Raw genomic sequence first — 21,915 nt, 5'->3', positions numbered from 1 at the left:
CCCCTGGTAACTGTAAGTTTGCTCTCTGTGTCTGTGAGTCTGTTTCTGTTTGTAAATGTGTTCATTTGTATCATTTTTTTGGTTAGATTCCACATACAAGTGGTATCATATGGTTTGTCTTTCTCTTTCTGACTCACTTCACTTAGTATGATGATCTCCAGGTCCATCCATGTAGCTGCAAATGGCATTATGTCATGCTTTGTAATGGCTGAATGGTGTTCCGTTGCGTATGTGTACCACATCTTCATCCATCCCTCGGTCGCGTCATTATATCCTTTACCCCTGTTTACTCCAGTCTCCAAGAGAGGCTGGGATGCCCAGCTCCTCCCAGTCCGCGAAGCCTTCATCCCCTACAGCTCTGCACCTGCGCTCGCATAACCACTTCCGCCTCTTCCCTCAATTCTGAAACCCTCCCAATGTTCCCTCTGGAACTTGTGCTCTAAATCCTTCTGTGAACGTTCCCTTCCTCTTCCCTTTTTCTTCTAGTGCAAACACAGCTCTGCTAGACATACTGCTCTTCAGGGGAGGCTGCTGGATCTCTCACACTGTCTTCCCGCGGAGTGCGGCAGGGACAGGTGATTCCTTTCTCCTCCTGGCCTTTTCTGGCCACTCTCCCTCCCACTCCTTGTAAACATCCACCTTTCAACACTCCCCCCGCCCCCGTTGCAGACTCCTGTCATCCACCCCACCCCCCCGCCCCCGAGCACTGCTCTCATCCCTGGAAGATTTTTTTTTTTAAGATTTAGTTTATTATTTATTTATTTATTTTTGGCTGGATTGGGTCTCTGTTGCTGCACACGGGCTTTCTCTAGTTGTGGTGAGTGGGGGCTACTCTTTGTTATGGTGTCTGGGTTTCTCATTGCAGTGGCTTCTCTTGTTGCAGAGCATGGGCTCTAGGTGCATGGGCTTCAGTAGCTGCAGTGCGTGCTCAGTAGTTGTGGTGCATGGGCTTAGTTGCTCCGCAGCACGTGGGAGCTTCCAGGATCAGGGCTTGAACCCGTGTCCCCTGCATTGGCAAGCGGATTCTTAACCACTGCGCCACCAACCCCTGGAAGATTTTACCCCTCCGGTTCTGGCACGTTTTGTAGCACTACTTCTTCAGAGTTCCTGTGTTTCAATATCCCCAGATACTGCATTGGAATGCCCTCACCACTCCTGACCTTGACCTTCTCCGCTATAATGTAAATCCTTTCCCGCTCAGACATCCTTCAACCTGTGCCCCATGTGTCTGTACATCCCCAGTTAAATTCTCAGAGAGATTTGTCTCTCTTCACTGCCTCCAATTCTCATTTTCTCTTAAATGCCCCACTGGGGTTTTTGTCCCCATCATCCCATTAAAAGTGCTTTATTAGGGTCACTAGCAGCTTCTGTGTTGATAAACTTAATCGTTAATTCTCAGTCCTTGACTAACTTAATTGACCAGAAGCATCTGTCACTGATGAGACTTTCTGCTCCTTGAATCACTCTTTTCCCTTGGCTTCCGTGGCATCTTTAGGGTTAGGGTTATGGGTTAGGGAGTTAGGGTTAGCACGTGACATTGTGCTCTCTTGGTCTTTGTCTTGTCCTCTGTCTCATCTCCTTAATTACTGCTCCTCTTTGTCTTCGCCTCTAAGTGCCGAAGTGCCCACAGCATGGTCCTTGGGATCTTTCCTGACCTCACTCACCCTCCTGCTGACCTTAGACACTCTTATGGCTTTAAACACAATTAAGGGACTTCCCTGGTGGTTCAGTGGTTAAGAATCTGCCTGCCAGTGCAGGGGACATGGGTTCGAGCCCTGGTCCAGAATGATCCCACATGCCGCAGAGCAACTAAGCCCATGCGCCACAACTACTGAGCCTGCGAACCAAAACTACTGAGCCCACGTGACACAACTACTGAGCCCATGTGCCACAACTACTGAAGCCTGCATGCCTAGAGCCTGTGCTCCACAAGAGACGCAACTGCAATGAGAAGCCCATGTACCACAGTGAAGAGTAGCCCCCACTCGCCGCAACTAGGGAAAGCCCATGTGTGGCAACGAAGACCCAATGCAGAAAAAAAAATTAATTAAATAAACACCACTGATAGGTCGTAAACCCCAAATCAGTATCTCCAGTTCAGCCCTTCACCCAGAAATCCAGACTCGAATATCAAATTCTCTACTCCACATATCCACTTGAGGGTCTCCTGGAATCTCAAACTCAGTATGTTTCAGACGAAACTCCTTTAACCCCCTGCGATCCTGTTCCATCTCCGATTTCCTCCATTCCCCAACACGACTACTGCTTTCTTCTAGTCATAAGGGCCAAACACTTTGGACTGCTCCTTGCTTTCTTTGGTTCTCCCATGTCCATGTAAAAATCTGTGGTCAAGCTCTGCCGTGTGCAGCGCCTTCAAAATGGTCAGAATTGGACCACTCCTTGTCACCTGCTCCACAGACACCCTCGTCCTAGTCTTTCCACCTCTGGCCTCCATATTCCAACAGCCTCTCACCTGCTTTGCCTCCTCTGCCTTCACCAATGTACCTTATCTTCTCTGCGGCAGCTCAGCATCTTCTAATCACTTCCCATAAAACACAGAGGAGAAGTCCAGGTCTTTGATTAAAGGGCCCTACACAAGTTGGCCCCCATGACCTTCTGTTCTGTTTCCCTAACTCTGCTCTTCCTAATATGCTTGACACGCTCTCATTCAGGGAATTTGCCCCTAGGACCCCTCTTTTCTCAGGTATCTGCTAGACCTGCCTCCCTCCCTCTTCAGGTCTTTTCTCAAGTATCACTTTCTCCATGAGGATTTTCCTGACTATGATGCTTGAACTTGACCCCCAGCCCCCAGCTCCTTGGATACCTATTTCCTGCTTTTCTTCCCTCTCATCATGTAGCAGGACTATCACTTTATATATTCATCAGCATCTTGTCTTACTACTGGCAAATAAGTTCCATGAGAGCAAAGATTTTTTTTTTCTGTTTTTCTCATTGCTGTTTTGTTCTTCGTGCCTGTGACCGTGTCTTGCCCATCATAGCTGCTCCATAAATATCTATTTTTCAATGAAATAGACTTTCACACAGTTCTGGACTATTCAGAGGTCATTGTAAAATCATGCCAAGGTTGTTGTAAAAGCTTCTCTGGCGCACGTGGGCTGGGCTAGCTGCCTTCCACGGTGTGTTCTCCTAGAATTCTCTGTGTCCTTCTCTCCCTGTATGTATCGTACAGTATCACAACCGCCGTTTAACCTGTCTCCCCTGTGTTATTAGCGCCAAGCTCCTAAGTGTGTAGTAATTTGTCATGCAGGATGGCATAACTTAGCTAGACCCTCTGCTCACATTCTTCAAGGAGCTGCAATCAGGATGTCAGCCAAAGCTGGGGTCAACACCTGGAGGCTCAGCGGGGAAGAATCTGCTTGCAAGTTCACATGGCGATTGGCAGAATTCGGTTCCTTGTGAGCTGTTGGAATGAAGGCTCAGTTCCTTGTTGCTGGTGTCCAAAGACTGCCTTCAACTCCTGGCCACGTGGGCCTCTCCTGGCCACTTATTTTTATCAAAGTGTGTGACTTCAGCGGACAGTAGAGTTTACTGTATAACCTAATAATGGCCATCATATCCCTTTTCCTTACCACGTTCTATTGGTTAGAAGCAAGTCACAAGTATTACCCATCCTCAAGGAGAGGGTATTTCACAAAGGCATGGCTACCAGGAAGTAGAGGTCGTTGGGGGTCTTCTTGCCATGTGCCCAATACCCCTTTGTGGACCAGGAGCTCCTGGAGAGCATCCTACCTCAGTGGTAGCCTTTGAGAAACCTTAGAAAAGGAGAGAGGCCTCTGAAGCAAAGGATACATTTCTGCTCAATTACAAAGGGCAGCTGGATTCTGAAAGCCATTAGCCATAAGGCATGATATTAATCTCCAGAAATGTTTCAGGATAATGTTTAAATGCAAGTTTTATGAGACCTTTTAAAAGAGAAGCAGATGCATAGTACAGGGAGATTAACGCGATGCTTGGTGATGACCTAGAGGGGTGGGATAGGGAGGGTGGGAGGGAGGGGACATGGGGATATATGTATACATGCATCTGAGTCACTTTGTTGTACAGCAGAAACTGGCACAATGGTGTGAAGCAATTATACTCCAATAAAGATCTAAAGAAAAAAAAAAAAAGAGAAGAAGGAGTGCGATAGCCTGGTATGACTTTACCAGGGAGGAGACTGGCTCGTCCCCTTTCCTGACAATGTTCCTAGGCTGCTAAATTGGGAACTAAGGAAGAAACAGTGCCTCTGCGTCCAACAAAGCATTTAGGGTGAAACACAGATGAACATCGCAAGGGGTATTCGGCAAATGTGGTGTGCTCCAGGCTATCAACGTTGATGGAGAGAGTTTTCTCGTGAGCTGACATAGAACTTACTCCTAATTTTTAACAGTGGAAATACAAAGGGTATACTCATCAAATTCAGAGCTGACACGATGTTGGAATAAATACTAACCACATGGAACAATAGAATCAGGCAGAATTCTGACCTTTACCAGCCAGAGGGATGGGTTAAAAATAACAAGCTAAATTTAGTGTTATGCGCTGTGGTGTGCTCTGAAATGCCAACTGTGCAAAATGCTGGCTGGGGGAAGCATGGCATGATAGGAACATTAAGCAACACTCCACAGAGGCTTTAAATATCTAGCACGAGTTCCTTATTAGTTGAGAGCATCATTTCACTAAGAGGGATTTCTGACCCGTATTAATAGGGCCCATCAGAATGTGAGGGCACACAGGAGAGAGCAATGAATGCCACCTGGCGAGGTCACAGGACCCCTAAAGAATGTGCGCAGGAGCTGGTGCTTTCAGGATAAACATTCATAACGCTGATGGAAACAAGGCAGGAATATGCCAGGAGGCTATTCCAGGAGGAGGGGTGGCTGAAACCAAGGCAAAACTAGACAAATTCATCCTTGACCTCAGGCAATTTCTTTCCTGCCCCAAAGACTCAAAGAAACAAGACACAGAGAACAGAGGGTGGAATGAGGTCTCGATAGAGGGAAAAAATAATGAATAGGGGTGGGGGTTTCTAAGGAATTTTGCTACATGTGTGCTTGGGACTAGGGGTTGAACTTTGTTCAAGAAATTCTGAATAGCATTTTTTTGGATGGGATTTTTGACAAAATGAAGGGCAAGGAACTTAACTAAGATCCTATAGTAGAATTAGTGTTTAGAATTGAGCAGCCTAAGAATAATTTTGCTCCTAGTAAAGTAAATCTTATGTAATTATCAAGGACACATTGATATTTTTAATGAATAAAAAACTGAAGTATAGTTGATTTATAAAGTTTCAGGTGTACAGCAAAGTGATTCATTTATATATGTGTGTGTGTGTGTGTGTGTGTGTACATATATATATATATATATATATATATATATATATATTCTTTTGCAGATTCTTTTCCATTATAGTTTACTACAAGATATTGGTTCTACCCAGTAGGTCCTTGTTGTTCATCTGTTTCATGTATACTAGTGTGTATCTGTTTATCCCAGATACCTACTTTATCCCTCTCTCCCCATTTTTTTTTTTAATTTAAAAGACAAGGGTGAGCAGTGCTAAAGAGAACATTCAAACTCCTGGAGCATGTGTGATATTTCTGTATGCTCTTCCTGTGAGATGTGCCTGCAGAGACTTGAAAAAATTACAAGGAAGTCAGAGGGTCGATTCCAGTTTCATTTTGGAATCATTGGCAGCTAGAACCCAGCCCCGCCTATCTTATTTGGGTTGGTAGAAATAAATAACACTGGAGGCTTGTCATTTACTCAGCTCACACTTAGGAAAAGGAAGGAAAGACAGGGGACAGAGTCAGCTCAGCCAGGACTGTGGACAGGGATGGACCTGAAGTGTGGCCGTTCCGTGAAGCTGAGTGATGGGCACTTCATGCCGGTGCTTGGATTTGGTACTCTTGTTCCTGAAGGCGTAAGCAGAACCCGGGGACTGGAGGGAGGATGGGAACAGCCCTGGAAGGGCAGTCGGTAGACAGCTGCCCCGTGCCTGGTACAGGCTGGTCACTTGGAAGGACTCCCTTGGGCTTTTGTTTCACCGTGTCCAACTTTGCACTACGTGGGATGACAAGCTATGGACTCTGGGGATTCAGAGGGGGGTAATTTTGTGGCTGGATTATCTTCTTCTTATAACTATTATTATCTTGGTTACTTAACGTACAATGAATTTGCACCATGTATCTTAAGTACCTTACATGCACTACCTTCTCTCATTCCTCAGTGCCCATCCCAGGTAAGTACTACCTATTCTTGCTTACACGTTTGAGTCTGGGCTCCGGCTGCTCTCCCAGCACCCACCTGCTGCCTTAGCCAGAGCCACTCTGCTCTGTGTTAGAAACTCCCGAGGGCAGTGGGCCCAGGAGGAAACCACTAACAGGACTGCTTCATAGCAGCTTGGCTGTAGGTTTGTTGGGGCTGGAAGTATTTGCCAGAGAACTTCCATCATCAAAACTTTTTTTTCCCATATAAGAAGCCACTATTATTCCAAGTGTGAGGGATTTAGAAAGAAAGACTTAAGAGGCAAAGAGTAATAATGGAGACAGAATTGTACGTCTCATCGAATAGATTATTCACACAGCCACGTGGTGGATTGCACTGCGCCTGAAGTGTCAAACTCTGGTCGCAGTGAGGGAGGGGCAGCTTTGGGGTCGCTTGGGAGGGGTTGCCCCCATAAATGACAGAGACCGATAGTCTCCATCTTGGTAGAGCTGGGGCGTGAAGTATCAATAGCTGATAGCTGCAGACAGGCCAGTTTGTTTGCAATGAATAACATAATTATCTATTGCATCCACCACTACAGCTCGAGCATAGTGTATGTCTTCCATCTGTTATAGCCAACTTTTATTACTGTTAAAGACAGAAAAGTACCATGGAGAATAGAACAGGAATATCCCATAATCCCCCTCACTTACAAGAATAAAAGTCATGTCTGCACATGCTTAGTATAGTACAAAGGGTACAAAATGAAATAGAAGCCTCTCTTACATCCTAATCTGAGTTCTTTCTCTGAATGTGACTCCCCTGACCCCCTTAACACTTTACTGTGGGTCACGGCAGGAGCAAAACACTGACCCTCGTGTCTGTGCACGTGTCTTCTTTTGTTCAGACAGGTGTGTTGCAAACATGCACGCTCACTCTCTCAGATTCAGGCCTTAGTGTGAAATTTGAGGCCAGCCTTATAAATACGCAGCACCCAGGGCGACGGGGGCTTGGTGAGGTGAGGTGCGCTGGAGCCAGCTCTCATCAGGCTATTGGCCGTTGGGTCTCCGGGCTTTTCTTCTGCACACACCTGCTCTCGCTGACCTTCTGCTGGATCTGGGTCCGATGTTCTGTCCTCTCAATCCTTTTACAGGGGTCCCGGGCTGACCGAGAGACAGCTTCGTGTGACCCTGCCTGTGAACCAGCATGTGCGTCTCAGTCACTTCAGAGGCTGAAAAAATATTGGAATAAACAAGCTAGTGTTTGATGAGGGGCAGAAAGGAATACTAAAGCTTTGCGTCATCAACAGGAGATGTAGAAACAGCCTGTGAATATGCTATCAAGGAAATAACTTGCTTCTCTCTGACTTGGGCAGATTACCAACCCCCCTTATTCATATCTCTTTCTTATAAAATAAGAATATCTGTGTCACTGGCCTGTTGTGAGGTTCATTTTGTCAACCGTGCTATACTGATGGATGTTCATTACATTTAGACCTACAGACATTAGTTTTTTAAAAAAATTTCTTTCATTTCTACTTCCAAAGAGATCTCTTTTATTTTTTTTAAACTTTTTATTTTATATTGGAGTATAGTTGATTAACAACGTTGTGTTAGTTTCAGGTGCACAACAAAATGGTGCAGTTACACGTGTACACGGATCTATTCTTTCTCAAATTCTTTTCCCATTTAGATTGTTACATAATATTGAGCCGAGTTCCCTGTGCTGTACAGTAGGTCTTTGTTGGTTGTCTATTTTAAATAGAGCAGTGTGTACATGTCATATTTCATAGGTCCCTAAGAGCAAGGCTGGTGAGGCCACAAAAGTGGCTATAGACGTGGGTTTCCGTCACATTGATGCAGCATACGTCTATCAAAACGAGGAGGAGGTTGGCAAAGCCATCCGAGAGAAGATTGCTGATGGTACCGTGAAGAGAGAGGACATATTCTACACCACCAAGGTGCTGTGGGGAGAGGGATGAGGGGCTGGCTGTCAGAGCAGATGCGTTAATTTGAAAAAACAAAAGCAAACGTTGGTCTTGGGTTGAATAATTTATTTACCTCCTAACCTTGCAGGGGCGCACTGTGGAGAAGCAGAAAACAGAAAAGGCTTGCTTTGTTCTGAAGTGTGTTGAGGGTGGGACACCGTCTCTCAGCTTTCCTGAGTATCAGTTGACATTTATGTGTAAAACACAGATACTGACCCTTGCCTTCTTGTCTGTGCAGCAGATCGACTGAGCTACTGGAGGGCGGGTCCAGTTCCTTTTTCTGTCTGGGAGATTCTCTCTGGACAAACCCAAGCGAGCCTGACCTATTGCCCAGAAAAGGGAACCAGACTAGGAAGTACTTTTTTCAAGTCAGCATTGGGTTCATGGAATTGTGTAAAATGTTCTTAAGTGGAAAACCCCGCTTCCAGTGTAGAGAGCGCTGTCTCTCCAGAATAATCTTACTGCTTTCACATCAACAACAACTTGCTTTAGACCTTGGATGTCTCCCAAAGCTGTTTTGACGCATTCGTTATACAGATCAGTAGACTCCAGTTCCCCTTGCCTGACATTTCTTGATTCTCCTTTCAGAGATGACTTTTCTAATCCTTGAAACATTTAGGTTGCATCTCCTGGTCTTTCTAAGTTTCCTTCACAGTTTCCTGTTAGTCACTCAAATAAATCTCAGCATTCCAGTAAGGACCCAGCTTACATTTAAGTAACATAAATGTAGCCCCAGCGCTTCTTATTTGGAAACTCCACAATGGCGTGTTACTTCTCAGTCTTTTAACTATGATGTTTAATTTTGGTCCCCAAGTGTGTGAGATCATAAGCCATTTTTGCTTTCTTTTGGCCACTGCAGCTCTGGGCTACTTTCTTTCGACCTGAATTGGTCCGACCAGCCCTGGAAAGGTCCCTGAAGAAACTCCAGCTGGACTACGTGGATCTCTTCATTATTCATGTGCCCATCGCCATGAAGGTCAGCGTCTGCTTTGCCTTGTTATACCTGAGTGCGTCATCACTGCTCTTGCACCTCCATTACTCATTCCTGCTAGATTTCCTGGGTTCTTACTGAGAGAGGTAGGTTTGAGTGTGGTGGCAAGAACTGCTCAGTGATTTAGGACTCTCCTTGACAGTTGTGTCCCCTCATCATCAAGATTTTTAAGCTTCATCTCACAGCCTTCAGAAGGATTGACATTCCACCATCTCCCTGCCTCCATCTCAGAGAGTTGAGGACCATGCCCTACTAAGTGACATGTTCCTATCTGTTGTGCTTAGGGATCAGGGTCCTCAAGAATGTTGAGTGACTACAGACTGCAGAGATACAATGGGAATGCCCCCCTCCTTACGGAGAGGGTCCCTCCCATGTGGACCTCTCCGTCCAATCAAGAGTGAAGTACACTGGGATGGTCCATAATATTACACAGCTGGGCTCTTCTGGGCTTTGAGGATCCAACCTGTCATCACAGTGGTTATTCACTGAGCACATCCTCACCATCTTTGAGATGGGTTATTATAAACTGGAGCTAAAACACATCACTTAATAGTCACTCAGAAGTCTTATCATCCAAACCAGACTCCTAGTGAAATACAGTCCACTCCAACTGTAGGAGAACTCAAAGTTTAAGGGTGTGTGTGGGTAGGAGGGTGGAGGTAATCAGGGGAGAGGTGCTTTGCTACAGTCTCTCAGATGGTTCTGATCTTCCTTTCCCCCCTCTCTTCTCTTACACACACACACACACACACACACACACACACACACTGATTAGTAACCACAGCCTCTTGAAGGTTGTGTGACCAAACTCTAGTTCTTCTTCATCCTCTCTCCTCTCTGTATTCCAGTCTGGGGAGGAGCTTCTGCCAAAGGATGCCAATGGGGAAATGATTTTAGATACCGTGGACCTGCTTGAAACATGGGAGGTAAGGACTGCTACTGACCCATGGGTAGAAATCACTGGATGGGGAGTCAGAAGAGATGGACGCTGGCTCCATCAACTGCCTGCCCTCACTGAATTTCTCTGTGCCTCAGTGTTCTTATCTGCAGAGCAAGGGAGTTGAGTGAGATGACCTCGAAGCTCTGTTTTTAATCTAAACTTCTGTGGTTCTAAGTAGAACTTTCTTTGCCTCATTTACCTGGTTGAGCCTGTGAGCCCCATAGAAAGGAAACTCAAGAGGAGTTAGAGCTCTATCCTAGGACAGACATACACACCTGGAGACAGAGGCAAGAGCTGCTCTTTGACTTCTCAGATGGGTGGACTTCAGAAGGAGAGTGACGCATGTTCTGTATACTCCATCTCGTACACTTTATCATCATTCCAGGAAAGGGGGAGCAGAAAAACCTTCTGCTAGTGGAAAACCTGAGTTTCTCTTTGCCCCTGACTATGATACCATTTGTTAGAGAACCATTCCATGCCTAGCAGGAAAACAGGTACCATGGAAGAGGGCAGGGAGGGGAGGGGGAATTTAGAAGCATCTTAATGGCAATTCGTTTTCCTGGGTGTGCATGGAATAGACCCAAGGACACAAAATATGTATTCATAGCAATAAAGTCCATTAGGGAATAATGTCCTCAAGTGATATAGCTGGTTCTGCCAAGTTGTTATATACATTAAAACAGATTTCCAGTTTTTAAAATGTCCAGTGTCAAATGAAAGGGCCAAACTACACTCGCAGCACATTTTCCTCCTCCCCAGGCTCTGGAGAAGTGTAAAGATGCAGGTTTAACCAAGTCCATCGGGGTGTCCAACTTTAACCGCAAGCAGCTGGAGAGGATCCTGAACAAGCCGGGGCTCAAGTACAAGCCCGTCTGCAACCAGGTGAGGCTGTAGCCACTGGGGGATTTTTTGCTTTCTGCTCTTCACACATTTCTTCCTTAATGAACAGTCCCCAAGTTTCTGGCTTGATGACAGCTGTCTAGGTGGTTATTCCTTTTATTGCAATAGGACATGCCAAAGGAGGAGCAGGTTGGCTGGAGCAGAAAGAGTACGATTTCAATTATTCAGAGATGGGTGTCGAGTTCCTCTGGGACATCCGAGTGGAGGTGCTGAGTTGGCAGATGACAATATTGGTCTGAAGCTCACGAAGGCGATCAGGGATAGAGGTGCAGATGTGGGAGGCGTTGCTTTACGGAGCAGATGGTAACTAGGCTCACAGGGGTGGGTCATCTCTCCTGGCCAAGTTCACAGAACGGCTAGGAAGAAGGCAGGAAAGTCGACATTTAAAGATCAGGTGGTCTGATTAAAAAGGAGTTTAGTGATTATTCCCAGAGATTTATTCATAATTGCACCAAAGTGGAAACAATTAATATTTCCATCAACAAGTGAATGGAGAAATATGTATTCTGATACCTTTTGGTCTTGGCCATTTACAGGTGGAATGTCACCCTTACCTCAACCAGAGCAAACTCTTGGAGTTCTGCAAGTCCAAGGATATCGTTCTTGTTGCCTACAGTGCTCTGGGATCCCAAAGAGACTCCAAATGGTAATAAGAATATTAGAGCTATATCAGCAACTCTACTGATAATGAAACACTTAAAAAACATTAATTAATTAATTTATTGGCTGCATTGGGTCTTTGTTGAGGTGTGCGGGCTTCTCATTGCGGTGGCTTCTCTGTTGCGGAGCACAGGCTCTAGGTATGAGGGCTTCCGTAGTTGTGGCTCATGGGCTCAGTAGTTGTGGCTCGAGGGCTCTAGAGTGCAGGCTCAGTAGTTGTGGTGCACGGGCTTAGTTGCTCCGTGGCTTGTGGAATCTTCCAGGACTAGGGATCGAACCCGTGTCCCCTGCATTGGCAGGCAGAGTCTTAACCACCGCACCACCAGGAAAGTCCCTGAAACACTTTTTTTTTTAAAAATTAAATTTTAACTTTTTATTATAGAAAGTTTCAAGCACAAAAAGTAAATACAATAACTCTCTGTCACTGGGCTTTCACAATCACCAACATTCTTTCATTGCTGTTTCATCCATACATTCATCTACTCCAAACCCTACTCCGAATATTTCAAAGAGTGATTTTATGGTGAAATTTTCACAGCTCATCAAGCAGAAATCTTAGCTGTCCAATTCTGATAAATGGGTGTACTGTATAACCCATGACCCTATCGTGATACAGAAACTTTCTGTCTCCCAAGAGAGTTCTTTTGTGGTCCTTCCCAGAAAGTACTTCCTCACCCCCAGGCAAACATTTTTCTGATTTATTTTTTCAACTTAGATTAGTTTGGTATGCTCTGGGACTTCATATATAAAATGAGTCATAGAGTATACACCCTTTTGTGCCTGGCTTCTTTGGCGCAACGTAATATCTGTGAGAGGTATCCGTGTTGTTCTGAGTCTCTAGTTCATTCCTTTGGAGTAACATATATGACACGCTGTCTCTCCATTCACTTGCTGATGGAAATATTAATTTTCTCCAATTTGGTGCAATTATGAATAAATCGCTTTGAATATTCACTAAACTCCTTTTAAAATCAAACTGTACTATACCTATTTCTCTCAGTTGTCAGGGGAATTGGGGGGAAAAGGAAGAGCACACTCTACATTTTTAGTCCTATGCCCTTCAAACCTGTGTTTTTTTGTGTTTTGGTTTCAGGATAGACAAAGATAGCCCACATGTTTTGGAGGAGCCAGTCTTGAATGCTATCGCTAAGAGACACAACAGAAGCCCAGCCCAGATTGCCCTGCGCTACCACCTGCAGCGGGGGGTGGTGGTCCTGGCCAAGAGCTTCAACGAGAAGAGGATCAAGGAGAACTTCCAGGTACAAGGCAGACAGAACGGGTGCTGTATTGGGGGCTGTCCGCCCTGCCTTTCAGCACGTGCCCATATCCATTCATTCCTATGCGTCTCTCCCTTGTGCTCTCTGGGGGAGGCTTCGAAGGGTGGAAGGGAGAGCTCAGGCCTCAGAGTCCTAGGTTTTGTGGCCTCAAGGTCTGCCTTTGCCACTTCCTAGCTGTGTGATGCTGAGCACATCTCATCTTTGTTTTTTCTTTGGTTTTAGGAGTCGTTCGTTTCATGCAGTAAAAAATCCTTTTTTTGGCTGCATTGGGTCTTTGTTGCTGCGCAAAGGCTTTCTCTAGTTGTGGCGAGTGGGGGCTACTCTTCGTTGTGGTGCTCAGGCTTCTCATTGCGGTGGCTTCTCTTGTTGTGGAGCACGGGCTCTAGGCACGTGGGCTCAGTAGTTGTGGCTCACGGGCACTAGAGTGCAGGCTTGGTAGTTGTGGTGCATGAGCTTAGCTGCTCCGTGGCTTGTGGAATCTTCCAGGACCAGGGATTGAACCCATGTCCCCTGCATTGGCAGGCAGATTCTTAATCACTGCACCACCAGGGAAGTCTAGGAAAGGACTTTCAAAACTCTGGGTCATCACCTTTAACTTCTCTATCTGCAAAGCCCTATTTGTATTTCAATACCAGATCAAAAGGGGATTAGCTGCTTTGCTAAACCATCAGGACACCCCAGCACAGTCGTGGCCACCATAGCTCTTGGCACTGCTCTGTTAGTGAGATTTTCCCTCATTAAGCTAAAATTGCTGTCTAGCCCGTGAAACCCTAAATGTAGTGATTCCTTCTGGGTCATCTTTTAGCACTTTTCCCCCAGCTGAGCTCCTGGCTGGTGGGAAGCTAGATATGAGTTTATAGACTGACCAAATAATTAACAGGAAACGCTTTCCCCTAAACCCACCTTCACGTGTTTCCTGGCCCCTTAAGTCAGTCAGTGGTCTTCAACTTATTTTGTTCCGAACCTCAAGAGAATTGTGAAGAACTACTTAAGCTTTGTCCCTTTTTAAGATGACAGCTACAAATTTGATCATGCGTTAATATTTGCATTTGGAGCATGTTACTTATAATGTATTTGTTACAAAACCTTGAAGCCATCGATTTAGTTCATTCAATTTATGAAAATATAGAGCAGGCAAATCTAAATCTCACTGTTAAAGCAATCAATTAAAAATCCTATTTGATTTTTCAATTCAACTCAATATGTTAAGATATATCTCTATGACAAACATCGTTTCTGGAGTATATTGTTGACAGGTGGATGGATAAGACAGATAGATAGATAGATAGATAGATAGATAGATAGATAATAGATTAAGGCACTGAATTTTCCATGAAATTGCCCCCTGGATGAAATAATGAGGCTCCAGATTTAATATTTCTTACCAACAATCTGTCTGCATTGCTGTATTAATGGACTCTGATAGGAGAAATGTATCGCAAAATAAAAGCTAATTGGGAAGTGAGAGAGACTTTATTCAAAAGAGAGAACTCTCTGAATGTAAGATCTATAAGTGCCTCAAAGATCAATCGGAAAGATTTTTCTTTTCTAGGGAAGAGAAAACACAACTAGGAGGAGGATGGTATTCGGGGTTGCGGGGTGGGAGGAGCAGGTGGTGTGATTGAACAGTTCATCAGGGAAAGCTGTATCCTGAGGTCGGTAGATCCTTGGAGATACCTTACAGGGAGGTTAATCTTCCTTCCAATACTTGTTTAAGTTCAAGGCTTTGCCAAATTCTAGGGGGTGATGGGGAAGGAAAAACCTGTTTAAAGTTTGGTCAAGTGCAGGTATTAATATTATGCCCAGACTGTTGAACTGTTCCTTTATCTGGAGAAAAAGGATTTTTCTCTTTTCTGTCACAAGCAATTCACTTAGAAAGCATTGGGACTGATGCACAGTAAGACATTCTTTTGTGAAGTGGAGCAGAGAAGGAGCGGGAGTGGGAAGGAGAGGTGAGAACCTAGCAAAAGGGCTCTCAGGCTTGTCCACTTGGAAGCTGGGGGCAGGCAAGGCTTCCCTGCACCCTTTTCTTGTCCCCATCCAGCTGGAAAGTCCTCCAGTCCCCAGGGTGACACCAGCTCCTTGGGGGAGAGGTCAATGTGATTCTTCCCTTTCTTCCAGGTTTTTGACTTTGAACTGACTCCAGAAGACATGAAAGCAATCGATGGCCTCAACAGAAATTTTCGATTTTTTAAGTTACTATTGTAAGTGACTTGTCCATTATTTCTCGTGTGTTGTTTTCTGTAGCAGACAGGTCAGAAGAGGAACTAAGCTTCTCCAACCAGGAAGAGAGTCCTGATTTCCAATTTAGGTGGAAACCAGGGCTTCCTGTAGACCTCAGCCCAGAGGTTTCCTCCAGGGCTCAGTCTCTGACGTGAGAGAAATGTGAGCGGGGCCCAGGGCAGCCCTTGAGTAAACTCACCAAAGTGCACATCATGGTGAATTCACTACTTTATGTCCCTAATCTCTGTGGCTGGTGCACTTCCTCTCAGGGCTGATGCACCCGTTAGACACCGAGGCACAGTGCCTCCAGCCCGCTATTCTCTTAGGGCCCTATGACAATGCTTCATCTTTAATTATTTTTACAATCAGGGGAAACGATTAGATTAGTAATGACCGTGTCATCATGAGTCCAGCCTGGACATGTTCTTTCCTATCTGAACACAGCTGTGAATGTGTGGCTGGTGTGTTTTACGGAGGAGGCGCCCACGGAGGCCAATGTGCATCGGGGCTGGGAGGGCTCTGGGGGCCGGTTCCACCCCCTCCCCTAGATGTGTGTGCCTTTTCTCCCTAATGGCCATGTCCTTCCCAAGACACCATCCATTCCTTTCAAACTTATTTCTTTATTGGCCTTTTCCCCCCATGTTACAACTCCCATTTCCTCATCCCTGTAATCTCACCAAACCGAGTTACAAATAGATCCTGAACTTAACTGACCCGCCAGTGAGTGACTACTGTGTCTTAGCAGCACTCACCCAGCTAAGATCGCCTGGGTCTCTCTGCATCTTCAGTCAAGACTCACCCCACTGCTGCCCTTGTCCATCAGGGGTCCCGCCCCTGGGGACTCCCCCCCGACTTTAACTTCTTCACTAACATGGAATTCAGCTGCTCAGTTACTGCAGGAGGATGTGAGGACTGAAGAGAAGGAAGACTAGTCAAACAGAGAGAAGTTTGGAAGGGAGCTGAGACAGGAGGGGACAGAAAGTAGTGAGGAAATGGAGATTTAGTTTCAAATGGAAAATCTCAAAACTCTCTTTTTTGTAAATCTATACGGAGTCATGATTCTGAGGAAAGACATGATAAGTGAAAGAAAGAGGGAAAGTTCCTTTTGTGTACTCAGAATCTGTGAAGTGTATTTCCACGTTCTCCTTCTTAGGCTGTGAACGCCTAGACTTACCCATCTTCCAGGCCTTATGCCAAGTGCTCTTTGCACGTGGAATTGCTCAGAGCGCAATGTGGAATGAACTGAATTGGAAAGGACAGATTTAGCAAGAAAATCAAAACATGCAAAAGGGTAAACAACAGTAATGCTGCTTCATGAACAACAGGTGTTGCCATAAATTATAAATGAACAGCACAGTCACCACGTGTGTAAGGATGATTATCCAGAGGCGCGTCGTATCTCTTCAATAGGTGGAAGTTCCTTAACCGAGGCTCCCCTTGTGCAGCATGTTCAGTGTTTATTTCCTGAACACTGTGTGAGAAAGAGCCACTAACTCCTCAAGTGTGACCCTTCCCATCATCTACGCTCAGACGTTCCGCCTGGGTCTGACAGGACCTCCACGAGCGGCCGTAGTTCTCGCCCCATGTCATACATTGTCCTCTGAGCCAGACTGCTGGCCGCGGGGGAGGGAAGGTTGCAGGTGCCGCTGGGGACTGGGCGCAGGCGCCGTTTGCACAGGGACGAGGCGGCTGCGCGTGTGCCTGTCGGGGTGGGAGGAGGCGCGAGTTCCTACACGGGGAGTTCTCCCCCGTCCACAGAGTAACGCTGCCTTTGACAACATGGCAGAGTTAATAAATGAATCCCCCTCCTTCTTCTTCAGTTTCGCGGACCATCCTGAGTACCCCTATTCTGAAGAATATTGACTCTCATCTGTCCACCATGGTTCCACGAGAATTTCTTGCTTCTGGGGGGATTTTTGTACTTGGTGGAGGTGATTAAAAGAAGTGTCTGAACTTTTGAAAGCTTGCCTTTAAACAATTAATGAAATAATAAAGGCTTCAAAGTAAGGATACTAGTTTTTCCTGGCAATTAAAATAATACACACCAATTATAGAAAATTTGGAAAAGAGAAGGGAAAGGAACGAAAATAAAGAAAACCTGTAATTCACCCATTTAATAATACTTAACTTTGGTGCACTTGCCTTCATGATTTTCCTATACCAATGTGTGTGCGTGTTTATTTAGAAATAGAAATAATCTTCAATATACAGGCTGTATACTTTATTTTTACTTAGCATAAGCATTTTTGTAAGCTAGAAATACAGTTTTACAGAATCCAGCATTATATTTTGCTCGTTGGAAAGCAGTGCACCTCATTCATTCACGTAGTTTCTTGGTCACCTGCCTCTGCTCAGTGTTTTGAGGAGTTCTCATATATTTTGCCATTCAGTCTCTGCTCCATTCAGCAAAATTTTACTGAACATTCTTTGTAAGACATTGTTTTGTCAATACCCATCAATACTTAAAATAAGAACTGTCTTGGGTTTACAGTCTAGTGGAGGGTGAAGAGGGTGGATGAAATCAGGAGTGTGTAGCTGTCAGATGTGGGTTCGTGCCTTTGGAGATAATGCCGCACCATCTCTCCCGTTTCTGCACATCTGTCAGGCAGAGGCACCGACCACCCTCCATCCCACACAACTTTTCATTTGTACAACAAACAGCCTTTCAACGTAGAGATGGTAGCACCCTTCATTTCTCTGGAACAGAAAATGCTAAGGCCAGGAAGAGTGTTCCTATAATGTGTAAGTGACAGCACGTCAGCTAACGTGGGTGGGATTTAGTGTGGAGAGAGACAGAAGTTGAAGATAAGGGCCAGATAGCCAGTAGGGCAGGGGGCCTGGGTCACGTAGGCTTTTGAAAGGACTTTAGTCTGAGAGAAATGGTGAATGTGATTTTGGGTTTTGAGCAGAGTAGTTACATGAGCTGAGGTAAAAAAAAAAAAAAATCACTCAAGGTATTATGTTTAAGGTTTTTATATCCTCTTCCTTCTGAGTTTGCCTTGACTACCACCGTTTCTCTTCCCTACTGAATTCAAAGCATTTTCTAAAAGCAGTTGCATTTACATCTTAAACTAGTCCTATAGTCTCCCACCTGGCCTACTTGGACATCATAGAATTTGTCACAGCCTCTAGTTGAGCAGCCTACACATAGGAATGGAAATCCATTGCTTCACAAGCCTCACACCAAGCACTTTGGTGTGTTCTCTCCACACGCTTCAGCAGTTGCCTCTGTTGTATATTTGTTTTTCTTTGACTCCGGTTTTCTATACAGTGCATCCAAAACCCAAGTGATTGTGTGGACAGGATGACCCTTAGATCCACGTGAAGGCAGCCAAGGTGCTTTGCTCACCTCCCCTGGTTCCTGCCTCTGTTCCCTCCCCTTCATGTCTCAGGGCCACTACCTAGTCTTCTTGGTCTTTGTCTTTTTTGCACTCACAGAATCTCAGAGTTTGAGGGAACTTGAAGACCAGTCACAGTCACAGAATAAGTGAACGCATCAGATCACAACAGGAATAAAATGTGACATCAATAACCATCTTTATTATACAAGGAATTGATAATAACGTAAAAGAAAAGCTCTGATGCTCAAAAACGCTTTCAAAGAGCTCTTCTTAGGTCCCATGCATTCCCACATTTGCTGGGATTTCACCCAATCTGTCTCCAATGAGAACAGTTTCTTCATGACCTGGAGCCAGTATGTCTCTTGTTCTTGATCTGGTGATTATATAGTGCCCACGACTTCCCGACATAGTGTTCATGATGCCCTTCCACAAATTCAGGTGAGTAAGAAGAAAACACGGTTCTTTGTTTTTCTTGGAACTGATTTTTCTTCGAAAATGGTAGCAGAGAGCCTACTGTACTCTAGATACAGCACCACGCCTTCGGGGCCCCGATCATCAGGGACGGGCTCCACAGAGACACCCACTGTCCCAGGTGCTTTGGTCCATTCGGGTCCAGCTGCTCTGCAGGGCGGTCCGCCCAGCCCCGGAGGGAAAGGGATGGTTACTGCTTGGAGGTGTCAACATCTAAATGTTGATATGAAGGAGAGACAAGTGAGAAGGCTTAGCAGAATTGCCTCTACGAGTGGATGGGTGCATGCCAGCTTGGGCCTGGGCTGGAGAAAAGACCCCACATCAGAAGACTCTTTTCTTGTTCTCCAGATCACAGAGGCTATCTCGCAGACAGTATGTGAGAGGCGTCCTGAGTGAATCTGGGCATTCACAACAGAAACAGATATCAAGGACTATTGCTCAGAAATGCAGTGTCATTTATGTTCTTATCTGGTCATAAACAAAGTTGCTTCCAGTCAAGGCTGTGGTCCTCGTCTCTAAAGTGTCTTCTGGTCTCCCTGTCAGGGCAGGACCCTGACCGCGTGGATCCGGCCCCTGTGCACAGCCACGCGCGTTCCCTGCTCACTGCCCTGCAGATGCCGGCCTCCTTGTCATGTGCGTGCAGGTGTGGCTTTGGGGTACCTGGTAGAAAGCTGATTGTGCAATTCTTGTTCAGTTCCGAGGTCAAAACCACAAAGCCTGTACCTATTAAGCAAAGCACACTCACCCCCCTCTACAGCCGAGGACACGGTAACATTTTCTTGGTAAGATTTGGACTCATATCAACCAGTGCTTCACTTCTATATTTATTTAGCGTTTAATACTCAGAATGACTGGGGGAAAGGTTAGAACGCAGGAATGGTTAAACAACAGCCTATTGCACTGGGGTGTGTTGGACTCCTTATGAAGAGAGGAGCAGGGAATGGCTTACACGTATGCCTGTTAGGTGTTACTGGATGTTTCCAAAGAAAACCCATACACTGCTCAAACTCTAAGAGGGTCTTCCTAAATAACAGTCTACAGAATAGCCACATTCAACTGGCTTTGGAAACTTGTACAAATATTCAGATTCCTGGACTTCCCTGGTGGCACAGTGGTTAAGAATAGGCCTGCCAATGCAGGGGACATGGGTTTGATCCCTGATCCGGAAAGATCCCACATGTGGCAGAACAACTAAGCCCATGCACCACAACTACTGAGCCCACGGGCAACAACTACAGAGGCCAATGTGCCTAGAATCTGTGCTCCCCAGCAAGAGAGGCCACTGCAGTGAGAAGCCTGCACACAGCATTGAAGAGTAGCCCCTACTCTCCGCAACTAGAGAAAGCCCGCAAGCAGCAATGAAGACCCAACACGGCCAAAACTAAGTAAATAAAGTTAAAAAAAAAGATTCAGATTCGTGGACCCACGTGGGGATTAAGGAGGAAGCAAAGAAGGAGTTGATCCGCCTCCCTGTTGTTTGTGGCTTTGGCTCCCCTGTGGACTTGAACTGGAGGAGATGATGGGGGTTTAAGGAGATAGGAGGGACCCATGTTCACCAGCACTGAGCTCTCCTCCAGCAAGCCAGGCCCTTGCTCAGGAGCTACAGCCTCTACTTTGTCTGCAGTCTGGAAGGTGTCCTGACAAATGCTATGACCATGGGATCCGTCACGATGTGATGTCACCCCCTCCGTTACGTGCTGGTCCCAGCTGTGCGGATGAAGAACAAGCAGGAACGTCCAGGGCTTTGAGAAGGGGTGTGAGTCGGGGGGAAGCAAGGCGGCGTGTGGCAGACTGGACGCACGAGGAAAGGGCCGGGAGCCTGAGTGACGTCTGCCTTCCCTGGACCCGGACTCATGGAGGGAGGGCTGAAGGGGCCTGGACCCGGGTGTGCTGCCCCTTGAGGGACCCCGGGGCAGGCTCGGACATGTAGGCTACAGCATGTATGACAGAGGCCCCGGCTGGACATTCTCCTCTTAACCCAGTGACCGGTTACCATCATCCAGCCTCCCACGGTTCACAAGAGAAACTGGTTGGTCCACGGCAGCTTCTGCCTGAGCAGCCTGGGTTACTGGAGTTGGTGGGGATGCGAGTTTTCCCCAGGGTGTACAATCAGGCTGAACAAGAAAACCATAGGTCAAGAGAACTCAGGATTTCCAGGTCCTGCAGGGGAGGGAGAAGGAAAGGTGTGTGGGGATGGGAGAAGGGGGTAGTAGGGACTCAGGGATGAAAAGGAGGGAAGGAGTAGTGGGAAGAAGGGGAGAGAAGAGGACATCTTTTTTTTTCTGTGCCACACAGCATGTGGGATCTTAATTCGCAGACCAGGGATGGAACACGTGCCCCTGCAATGGAAACTTGGAGTCTTAACCATGGGAGCACCAGGGAAGTCCCAAGAGGAGGACATCTTGAATTGTAAATAAGCATGCTCTTGTGCCACAAGTGAATAATTGCTTTTCTTTCTCCTCACTCATTCCCTAGAAGAGACTGACCAGTGTACAGAGAACAGCAACTACTTGCCCATCAAAGGGTATATTGACATGGTTGTTTTACAAAAATAAAATATTGAGGTCAGTAGTGTTTGTCTCTTAAGTGGTCTCTTTGGTTTACTGAATTATCTGTGGTGTGAGCAGGGTGTTCTCTGTTCTGTGTGAACAAACGTGGACTACACTTGACCTTGATGGAGGCATGTGGGTAGGGAAGTGCTGGCCAATGGTCAGAAGGGCATTGCTTTGAAAAGTGGAGGAAAGTTCATGGGAGGAGGGATGGGAAGGGAGAGAGGGTGTAGAGAGGAGAGGAGACACTGTTGTCGACCTGGCAGGAATTGGGGGAAAACAGCAGAGAGATATGAGGTTTTAATTATGGTGTTTGATGAAATTTGCAAGCCTGGAGTTTTCAGTAAAACCCACTGCCCTCACTGTTGT

General features: G+C 46.0%; 1 protein-coding gene across 2 annotated transcripts; it reads left to right on the top strand.

Moving 5' to 3' along the window:
• The first annotated feature begins 5,753 nt into the window (after positions 1–5,753).
• LOC130851724 (aldo-keto reductase family 1 member C15-like) lies at positions 5,754–17,349 on the top strand. Of its 2 annotated transcripts, XM_057732409.1 has the most exons (9): positions 5,756–5,923; positions 8,000–8,167; positions 9,054–9,170; positions 10,034–10,111; positions 10,885–11,007; positions 11,562–11,671; positions 12,779–12,944; positions 15,084–15,166; positions 17,006–17,349. In XM_057732409.1, exons 1-9 carry the CDS (start codon positions 5,837–5,839, stop codon positions 17,046–17,048), a joined length of 975 nt encoding a protein of 324 aa, XP_057588392.1. In that variant the 5' UTR covers positions 5,756–5,836; the 3' UTR covers positions 17,049–17,349. The 2 variants fall into 2 exon arrangements, with proteins under 2 accessions (XP_057588393.1, XP_057588392.1); XM_057732410.1 differs by lacking the exon at positions 8,000–8,167 and having other exon boundaries at positions 5,754–5,923.
• Positions 17,350–21,915: the final 4,566 nt, after the last annotated feature.

The sequence above is a fragment of the Hippopotamus amphibius genome, chromosome 4, assembly GCF_030028045.1.
Source record: "Hippopotamus amphibius kiboko isolate mHipAmp2 chromosome 4, mHipAmp2.hap2, whole genome shotgun sequence".
In the NCBI taxonomy this organism is placed as follows: domain Eukaryota; kingdom Metazoa; phylum Chordata; class Mammalia; order Artiodactyla; family Hippopotamidae; genus Hippopotamus; species Hippopotamus amphibius.
This window is presented reverse-complemented; position numbering and strand designations above follow the sequence as displayed.

Coding starts and splice junctions, on each gene's coding strand:
- LOC130851724 (XM_057732409.1), top strand. CDS start 5,837: ATGGACCTGAAGTGTGGCCGTTCCGTGAAGCTGAGTGATGGGCACTTC. Junction 11,672..12,778: donor TCCCAAAGAGACTCCAAATG/GTAATAAGAATA, acceptor TTTTGGTTTCAG/GATAGACAAAGATAGCCCAC. Junction 12,945..15,083: donor GGATCAAGGAGAACTTCCAG/GTACAAGGCAGA, acceptor CCTTTCTTCCAG/GTTTTTGACTTTGAACTGAC.